Source organism: Zea mays, chromosome 1, assembly GCF_902167145.1.
Source record: "Zea mays cultivar B73 chromosome 1, Zm-B73-REFERENCE-NAM-5.0, whole genome shotgun sequence".
Classification (NCBI taxonomy): domain Eukaryota; kingdom Viridiplantae; phylum Streptophyta; class Magnoliopsida; order Poales; family Poaceae; genus Zea; species Zea mays.
In genome coordinates, this window is record NC_050096.1 from 272,752,869 (window position 1) to 272,763,067 (window position 10,199).

The window sequence follows — 10,199 nt, forward strand, 5'->3', positions numbered from 1 at the left end:
AAGGAACTTGAAACTCTGCAGGCAAAAGGATCTCTAGAAATGACTAACTGAATTTTTCTAGGTAACAACAAGCTTCCCAGTTCCTCATTAGTTCTGTATTTTTTACCCATTCTGCCTCATGCAAATATTTATATCTTTGATTACTGATTTTTTAGAAAAAAACTATATATCTTTATGTTTTTAGATCCCAAGATACTTATTAATATGTTGTGGAACTAAGGATTCTTAAAACTGTTGGTCAAAGATAGTAATATTTAACTTAGGATATGTAACAAAGATTAGAGGGGGATAGTATTAGAGTTTTTCTGGTTATAGTTTAAAGGCTATACTTGGCACTGCACTCCGCACCTCGCAAAATGTACATATGTTCTCTTTTTGTGGGGCTGTGTTTGTTACATTATAAAACAGAATTTGAAAAAAAGGAATAGCATTGTTGAAAGTTGGCTAGGTTGAGCTTCAGCCAAACTCACAGAAGGTTCGAGCTTTACACATGGTATCTAAAATGTTTATTGAATCCGGGGCAAGGGGGCAGAGGATCTGGAGGCGGCGATTGCGCGGCTTCGCCTGCCTGTCTTCCTGATGCCTACTTCTACTCGTGCTCACACCAACCAAAGGAGCAAGCCCGCAACTGATGCCACCCCTATAAAGGGACCAGAGGGAAGGCGACGCCGGGAGACAGGGAAGGAGACGCGGTGACCATGTCTCAGATATGGGTGTTCGAGTACAGCTCGTTGATCTGGAACCAGGCATCACCCACGACGTCCGCGTCGTCGGCTTCGTCGGGGACTACCACCACGTCTTCTACCAAGGTAACGTCCACACTGCTTACCTGCTTGTGAGTCAATGAAGTGCTGACTTTTCCAACTAGACGGTCAATGAATTTTTGCAAAATCAAATACATCAGCAGTGCAAAGACACAACCAGTCAATTGCAAAGTTGCAACGGTTTCCATGTACTGTAAACCCTAAGGCCAAGTAATGTACAAGGCATGCTAGCAGGTTCTGGGAGTTTGTTCTTTGATAGGAGTACATAAACACTTAAACAGTGTACCGTGTAAACTATCAGAACATATTACCAGGTAGTTGAAGAGCAAGGCATATCAAAACACAGGTACCAGTTAGAACTCACAAATCCTGCAGTTTTATTCATTTTGTGTATCTTAAGTTATGCTTTCAAATATCTTTTGTCATGTGCCACCTAATTGCACCAGAACACATCACTTTCAGAACCAATTCTTTTTCAGATAGAAGTATTTTCCTTGCTGGCGCCTAATCTTTATCTTGTAGGTGCGCGACAGAGCAACCCTTTACCTCAAATTGTTAGGTGGGGAAGCTACAGTTGGTGAGACAGAGAAGGATGTGAATGAATTTCTCTTCGGATCACTTGATGTTCCATTAGTGAACTTGGAGACGAGTCTGCGGAATTATGTATTTCTTGGCCACTTCAATGTAATCTTGATTTTTTTGTATTATCCTTGCATATTATGTTAGCTTAACTTGTTGACAGGAACCTTCGGATGTACCTTTTGATATATCATCTGTTCCGAAGGAGACAAAATCCCAACCCCTTGCGGAGAAAAAGTCTACAGGCAAGAAATCAGCAGGTCCGGCATCTGCTGTCAGTGACCCTGTTTCTACAGTTGATGCTTCGTATGAGAAGCTTCTTTCGTCCATTCCGGAATTCGCTGATTTTGGAAAGCTTTTTAAGGTTGGTATATATTACTTGTCCTTCTATGGAAGATGAGCATTATGGACCTGACTGAATCTCATTTGATGTGTTGTAACTTTTTGTTCGCACTTCCAGTCATCTGCACCTGTAGAATTGACTGAAGCTGAGACTGAATACTCAGTTAATGTTGTGAAGCATATTTTTGATGGACATGTTGTGCTCCAATACAACTGTACCAATACAATTCCTGAACAATTGCTTGAACAGGTATGTAACTTATTTTGTGCATAGGTTTAAAAGCAATATGATGTGTTTTTATGATTCATTGCTTTTAACTCCTCAATTCCACAGGTTATTGTTTTTGTTGATGCTTCTGAGGCTGATGAATTTTTAGAAGTTGCTTCGAAGCCTTTAGAATCATTACCATATGATTCTCCTGGGCAGACCTTTGTCGTTTTTGAGAAGCCAGAAGGTGTCATTGCTACTGGCAAGTTCTCAAATATCCTGAAATTCATTGTTAAGGAGGTATATATTTTGTTTGCCGCTCCCCATTATCTTATATATTTTATGTGCATTTTGTGTGAGAAGTGCCATACAATGCGGTGAACATCTGCAAGTCTGTACCTTCAAGGTTTGAATTCCTTCTTCATAAGTCCAGTCCAGTTCTCGGTACATATTTTTAGCGATGTTTAAGAAACCTTTTGCCCATTACATGTTTTGACAATCTCACACTAATGTGTCTTTACCATTGGATCATGGCGCTCCAATTTTATGAGATGCTAGCGAGCCAACGCAACTTGATCTCTTCTCGTGTTAGCCAACGCAACTTGATCTGTGCTTCTAATCATGACTATGGACCTTCCTTCCTTCTTGTGCTAGCCAACACAACTTGATCTCTGTATGTAAATATCTTACTACAGTTCCCAGGTGCAGTGGCTGCTCTTCTTACGCCCACTGGTAGGTTAATCTGGTTCTTAGAATTTTCTAGCCGCAAATTGTATTGTTTAGTTACTTGGATAGCTGACGTCTTTTGATCACCAAAATATGTAATTGATTTCGTACTGTCCATGTCCTTGCGATCATGCAGCCAACACACTAATGCTAAATTCGTATGTCTGAATTTGTTGCTTATTTTCGTACTGCACACGTTATATCTCCTGATCTCAATATGCCTGATACAGCGTCCGATAGGGCGCTTTCTTTTTCTAGTAGGAGTAATTGGTGCTAGGATAGGAAAGGTGGTGCGTCCGTTGTCCGTCGCGGGGTTGGGTTGCGTCCCAGAAGATCCGCGGCGGCGCTCCCACGTCCCACGGCCAGCAAGTGGCGGCGACCCCTGGCGATCTGATCTCTCGTTCCGGCCGTTGATCCGTGTGCACGCACGGACCCGACGCGCGCATTGGGCGACGCCGACGCTGAATGGTGGCGCGCCCACCCACCACCACCACCATTGGGAGGCGCAACTGTATATGTATCCGCATCAGATGGATCGCCTCGCCCCGATATATACCTCCCCTCAGGGCCTCCTCAGGTAGTCACGTGAAGCTCCTGCTCCCCTCCCCGGCTGTTGGAGCAGGATTTGCAGCAAATCGCAGCACCCCCACCCAGACATGCATCTCTTGTTCCAACCCACCCGTTTGCATGTGTGTGTGTGTGTGTTGGTGGTGGCAGCGCGCATTCCGTTGCCTGGACTGGACCACGCCGTCAGGAAGGAGCCAGCAAACCTCTTTGCGCGGTTCAAAAAATCGCGCACGGCACAGGGCGCGTTTGCTGCGCCGACCTTCACAGGTTTTCCAGACGTGTGGCTTGGCATGACACGCTGGATACCGCAGTCCGCAGCTGTAGTTAGCATTAGTAATTAGTACAGTAGAGACTAGAGAGGCCTGAAGTACCTGCGGCCAGGCGGCCACAATGGATCCGACACACAGGAGTCATCCAAAAAAAAAAAAAAAGCTGGAGGCAAGCCGGCCGGCCGGCCCGGGACCAATCGATCGATCGTCCGTCTACTTAAGTACTACTACTAGGAACTAGAAAGGGCATCTATGGACTCTATATATAGTACAGCAACGAGACGTCTGCTCCTTTTATTTTATTTTTTACACGGATGGAAATCGCCCTGGTCAGTCAAAGCTTTCAGACGCCATGTTTGTTGTGTTGTGTTGTGTTGTGCTGTGACCACAGCAGAGCGAGCGCGCGTACTCCGGCGCGACAGGACGGACGTAACCCCCAAACTCCGTGCCGATTCAGCTACCCAAGCACCCGTTCCGTTCCGCTGTGACGGACGCGAGAGAGAAATACACCGTACGTAGCAGACACGACACGACACGGGCTGCTGCACTTGCACCTGCACCTGCACCGCACCACCTCCGTGCCGTCGTTTTCGAGGCCGGCCGGCCGGGCGCGCGGGACGGACGATCGCCAGACAGCAACGGCTCGCGAGTATTGTTTTTTTAAAAAACTCGGAGGACGGCGATGAGCCCCGACGACGGCGACAGGGAGTAGTAGCTATAGCTAGCTAGCTACTAGGTAGGAGTAGCTTCGTCATCTGAATGCTCCATCTGATCAGCCGACGGATGGACGCTGCTGCGTAGCGCTTGAGATTGAGCCGGCCCGCGTCACATCGCTAGGCCTTAAATTAATTACAACACCTTGATGCCGAGCATTAGTGGCAGCAGCTAGGATCATGGTTCAATTTAAGGACAGCTGCAGCTCTAGCTTGGCTGTAACAATATACAACAACTGGGACGGAACTCTCGCGGGATCGGATGTTTATTATTATGTGCACGTCAAGATCCGATGAACGCACGCACACACCGGCGAAGATCGCAGCCAGATACGTACCGGGGGGGGGGGGGGGGGGGGGGGGGGGGGGGGGGGGTCGGGGTCGCGTCACGCTGTCACTTGTGTGTGTGTGTGTCTGTGTACCTGGTTGTGTGTGTGGTTGCCGAATGCCGAGCAGAGAGCCCCATGCCCAGCAAACGCCGCTCTAGCTTTCGATGCCTTTTCTCGTCGTCGCCACAGGCCCACAGCCCACACAGTGCAGCGCTCTCTGCCTGTGCCCTGTGTACGTACGAACTGCGTGCCTGCCCTCGCTCGCTCCCCTGTCTCTCTCTCTCTCTTTCTTTTTTCCTTCGCACCCACCATCACGCAGTACGTACTCACTCTGCGGCACTCGTCTTTGATGAAAGGCATGCATGCGCGGTGCGCCCGTGTGCTGGACCGTACGTAAACTCGTCGTAGGCAGCCGCCGTGTGTGTGTGTTTCGCGTAACCCTTTTGCTACACAAGGACGGCGCGCATGTGAGCCCTCTCTGCCACGCGCGTACCGCCGTGCATGGGGCTGTACCGACACATTCAGTGCCCCCCCCCCCCCCCCCCCCCCTCTTTTTTTTTGTAACGACCGATTATTTGTAGCCTGTTCGTTTGATTTTAATTCTTAACGGTTTTTACTGCAATGCTTTTGTCTCTGTTCGCTTTGCGCTCGCATTCGGAGTTGTCACGTCGGAACACGTAGGAAACGCACTGCATACATATATATATAGAGAGAGGGGCTCGCGCTAATAATTCGTCCAATGGGGCTTATCGGGCCAGGCAGATAAAAGACCGCGCCGACATAATTTGGTTCTCTTGCGCTACGTAGCGCAGCCAGGACCGCAGGAGCCAAGCAAAGTTTTTCCAAAAAAAAAAAAATCCTCTCTCTCTCTCGCGTCTGGACTAGTGAATCTGAATCACAGGAGGGGAGAGGTTGGCAAGTGCCGTCTTGTCCGGTCGGCGTGAGTTGAGTGTGAGGTCCCGTCAGCTTTACGGCGCCTCTTGAGATGAGGAGAGGCGCCGAAGCAAGCACTCGGCGCACCCCGGATGACCCGAGGCCTCCATCGATCGGTCCAATCCGCCTGCGCGCGGTGAAAACGCGGCGGAGGGAGGCGAGCACAACTATTATTATTATCACAGCACTGCCGAACTCCTGTTGTGCCCGCCCGGCCTGGCCCGTCTGTAGCAAAATGTTTTTTTTTTGTTTTTTTAAGACAACGAGTGTCGGTGTTTTTGATCCGAGTAACCTACCAACCAGTGAATTAGTGCTACATGTCTAGCAGGGGCGAAGCCAGCATTTGAGATTGAGGGGGACAAATCAGATTGAGGGGGCTATTAACACGTATTTTATATTATTTATATGGTGATTAGCTAAAAAAAATAGTAGCTTCTATAGAATTTAGGGAAGATTAGGGGGACCTTGCCCCCCTCAGCCCCTCCCTGGAATCACCCCTGATGTCTAGGTCCAGATGATGATATAAGATGACACAAGTTTTATCCTAGTTTGGTTAAAATAAGCCTTACTTTCAGCAAAAGGGATAAGACTTATATTACTTACATCTAAGTGATTATAGCAGTGATGTCGGGAGAGTGAGAAGTTTCCAAGTGCCTAAGTGCCCGGCCATGTGAGCCTGTGGTCGCGCGTAGCTCGCTCGCTCGCGATCGGCGCGGCACACATGGGTATCCCAATCTGACGCCGGCCCGGCCGCTCCTGTCGCCATCGCGTCGCGTGCCTGTTTGTTTCGGCTTCTGGCAGCTTCTGGCCACCAAAAGCTGCCGCGGACTGCCAAACGCTCAGCTTTTCAGCCAGCTTCTATAAAATTCGTTAAGGCAAAAACCATCCAAAATCAACATAAACACATAATTGGTTGAGTCGTTGTAATAGTAGGAATCCGTCACTTTCTAGATCCTGAGCCCTATGAACAATTTTATCTTCCTCCACTCGTAATCGTAATGATACTTAGATTCTCCCCACAGTCAGATTCTCCCCACAGCCAGATTTTCAGAAAAGCTGGTCAGAAAAAGCTGAACCAACCAGGCCCGCTAGCTCGGCCGAGCTGTACGCGACCGTGCTGAGCTGTTGACGGGTTGCGCTGTGTGGTGCGCGCGCGCGTGAGCGACCCTGAGCTGTGGTGATCTGATTCATCTCGGCGGGCGGGCGGACGGCGGACCGGCGCACGCGCCCGACGGGGATTGGGGGCGCTGCTGGGGCGCGGATCCATGACCATGTGCCGCCCGCCCTCTAGGCACAGGCAAGGCAGCTGGATGGATCGATCTCATCATCGGCCGAGGCGTGGGGACGGTCAGGGCGGCGAGTTCTTGAGATCATCTAGGCCGGCCGTCCAGTCAGTCGCATTGCAGTCACATTATTTTGCACGGTTGCGCCTTGATGCGCGGATACATGGTAGTACATTGCATACGCCGGGGAGCTAGCACTGCTACTAGCGCGCTACACGCTACCACCACCCTCTTGGCCTCACAGACGTCTGTGGTTGCAGTGGCTTCTTGTCGCTGGAAAAGCAAGCTCTCCGTCTCCGTCTCGATCAAGCGACGAGGGTGGGGCGAGCGAGACGGACGGAACGCAACGCGAGCGGATCGGGCCGGCGGAGCAAGCAGGCAGGCAGTCAACAAAAGGCAAGGCCGAGAGGCACGGCGAAAGCGAAGCGTGCACGTGTACGGATAGGAGCAGCTAGATTAACCGCGAGCTGGTTTTGTCGGACGGACGCGTGTCGCGCGGCCACGCTTCTGTGCCACGAAAAACTAATAATTTTGCTATTAGCGCGCTAGAGAGATAGTAGTACAGTACTTATGGATCCGGCTATTAGCGCTAACTAATAATTTTGCCCTCGAGATGGTTCGGTGTCAACGAATGGGACATGATCAACCCTGGCTGACCCCGTCCCTTGTTTTTTTGAGGGATGATCTCATCCACTATTTTTGAAGAATATTCTTTGACCCTGATTTTGGACCTCTAAACCAAACACGAGTTAAACTAAAATGATTCCATCACATCCATCTTCATCCTTACTCACCCCTCCACCCAAACACTACCTAAGAGGACTTGGTGGGGAGGCGTCGCGGAGTGAGACGGACGCCCCACGTACCGATCGTGTCAAGGTAACCGGTCCCGTCGACCTGTAATGTAAGCTTCTCGCGTCGTCGTCAGAGAAAACGATGCCTGCGAGGCGACCTACGAGGCACGTACTACTACTCGTACAACAAAGATCTATCAGCTGAGGCAGAGATCTCGAAAGGTACGGTGCAGGTTTCACCAGCCGGTCGAAAGGAACACCCAGTGAATTCCACGCTGGGGGACGAGAACGAGAGGATGCGTGGGGGCCCCTACCCTTCCACTGGAATGGCCACATGTTATTGTGGCTCGCTGACGCTGACGCTGACGCTGCCGCCCAGATGCAAAAATAATAATAATAAAACTACTATAAGGCTCCGGCCTCCGAGCAGAGCATACAGTCTGCTGCTAGATCTGGCAGGCAGCGAGCGGCATGGAACCCGAAGCCTGTCGCCCGCCGAGACGGTGGTCCTCTTCTCTCGATCGGGTCCGGGTCCGTGTCCGTCTGCGCTGTGCGTGCCTCCTCGCTCCTCCTCCTCCTCCTGGTGACCACGCGGGCGGGCGAACGACGAGGAAGGGGAGGGACAGGGACAGCCGCAACGACGCACGCGCGGAGACAGGCGTCGTCCGGAGTCGCTGCGGTTTCGGCAGGCGGTAGAGACGTAGACCCCATATACGATCGATCGAGACTGAGGTGAACAATAATGCGACGATTCAGAGCACCGCCACTATATGGGCCATCGCCAGACCGTATTGTTCGTCACTTGGCGAGCTGGCCAGAGAGAGAGAGAGATAGAGAGTCGTTCGAGAACTCGTTTTGTTGTTGTTGTTGTTGTTGTTGTTGTTATTATTGTTGATGATGCTGCGTGTGTTGTGGAATTAAGACCTTGCCGCGGTGTCGAGGGACAGGATGTCACAGGCTCACAGCGACGATGCACCACGAGGTAACCGCCGACTAGCAGACTTTGTAGGCGGCGACGCGCATCGGCGGCATGCCGCCCTTGGCGGTGTCTATGGCGTAGCTGAAGAGGCTGCGCAGGACACAAAGTTATCGGTGGTGATGTAGAGCCTGTGAGTGCATTGGCCCTCACTGTCGCGCGTCCGGTTAGCGTCCATCACGGCGGCGGGTTGCTGAGCAGCATGTCCCTGTTGAAGAATCCGGCGCCGATAAGCTTGTGGTTGCAACGCCGTGTTTTTGGAGGAGCGTTTCCCAGCGGGGGATAGCACTAGGCATCATCGTTTTGATCTTGCACGGGCATATTTTTTTTACTAGTATTTAATAGTTCTCAACCAACGAGAATGACAACTGCAGAGAGAGTACATGCAGACCCGTCTCGTCTTTCAAACCTGAACTGTGGTCACTGCGCAGTTTTTGTTGATGCATTGCACTGCCTGCGTTTGCGTTCGCATGGTCCCGGACCCGGATGAGAAGGGAAGGGAAGGGAAGGAAGGGGGGGCTAACCTAGCCAGCCTAGCGAGAACCACCGGGCAGCAGGATGGAACACGTACGGCGTACCTACCCGTCGCCTCCTGCGCCTCACGGGCGGGCGGGCGGGCTGGGCCCATGCCTCGTGGTCGTGCTGCTCCTGTTGAGAACGTCCGGCCGGCCGGCCCAGTGCGTCCCGCATGATGTTGTCTGTCTGTTCACTTCACGGCTTCAGTTTCGGTGGTGTGTACCTGGTGCTCATCTTTTTCTGGACTCAGGGATATATGATTGTGATCGCACAGAGAAATTCCACGGTACTCGTTGCCCCAAATAATATAAGGCCCTATGTGTGGCCGGCCCCCTGGCAACAACAACAACAATAAAAAAACTCGACGAATATCTTGCGTAGGATTCACAAAAATACTTTTTTTTCTAAAGGGAAATATATATTTACCGAATACTCTGAGAAAAGTACTCGCAGCTTTGCCAACGGCCATTGTGTTCGGTTGATGCCGGAACCTTCCTATCCTGCTGCCCCGCTCGTCGTCGTGCAAGGGGGGCTGTTTTCTTCGCGAAAAAAGGGGTCGGGCTCCGGGTCCCGATCAACGATTAGTTTACGACCACGCACGCACGTACGGCGCGGCGCCCTCCTCCCTCCGTTGGCTAGGGGGCCAGGGCCCAGGGCGGAGTGGTAGTGGAAGCCAAGTCAAAGGACCGCTCCTCCACACCGTGCGGCTGAGGATCGCTTTTTCATTTCCGAGCAACAATGATAGAGAAACGCATTCGGCGCCGGTTGGCCGGTCCCGTCCACGTCGTCGTCGAGGAGCAGCACTGGGCTGGGGGAAGGACGGCGGCACTGCCGTGTTGCCTCGCCCGTGTCGCCCGGCCCCGTACCGGTCAAACCAGCGGCTGTTTCTCGCTGCTGCCAATGATTCCTCCGAGTCCAGGCCACAAACTTTTTTCACGGAGCAACCAGTGATTCTCACGGCGGCTAGCTACTCTGTTCGCCGTGGTGAAACTGTTTGGTTTGATGCTTAAGACGCCACAAGGTGTCTAACCTTTTCATCCAACATTAGCTTTTCGATCTATGTAAGGTACGACGCCTTATGCGTAAACCAAAGAGGCCCGTCTTCCTTCTCGCAGGGCGTCAAATTGTTAGGCCTCGTGCGATATGACGACACGGCGTCGCGCTTAGAACCAGCAAGGGGAATAGAATCTTTGCAAGCTG

The 10,199-nt window shown here is 51.4% G+C and overlaps 1 protein-coding gene across 1 annotated transcript; it reads left to right on the plus strand.

The window, feature by feature from the left end:
• Nucleotides 1–709: 709 nt before the first annotated feature.
• On the plus strand, nt 710–2,734 carry LOC103645564 (coatomer subunit gamma-2). Its single transcript, XM_020544049.1, has 5 exons — nt 710–835; nt 1,287–1,427; nt 1,507–1,707; nt 1,804–1,935; nt 2,020–2,734. The coding sequence occupies exons 1-5, from the start codon at nt 710–712 to the stop codon at nt 2,272–2,274; spliced, it is 855 nt and encodes a 284-aa protein (XP_020399638.1). The 3' UTR covers nt 2,275–2,734.
• The last annotated feature ends 7,465 nt before the right edge of the window (nt 2,735–10,199 follow it).

Coding starts and splice junctions, on each gene's coding strand:
- LOC103645564 (XM_020544049.1), top strand. CDS start 710: ATGGGTGTTCGAGTACAGCTCGTTGATCTGGAACCAGGCATCACCCAC. Junction 836..1,286: donor TCCACACTGCTTACCTGCTT/GTGAGTCAATGA, acceptor TTTATCTTGTAG/GTGCGCGACAGAGCAACCCT. Junction 1,428..1,506: donor AGACGAGTCTGCGGAATTAT/GTATTTCTTGGC, acceptor ACTTGTTGACAG/GAACCTTCGGATGTACCTTT.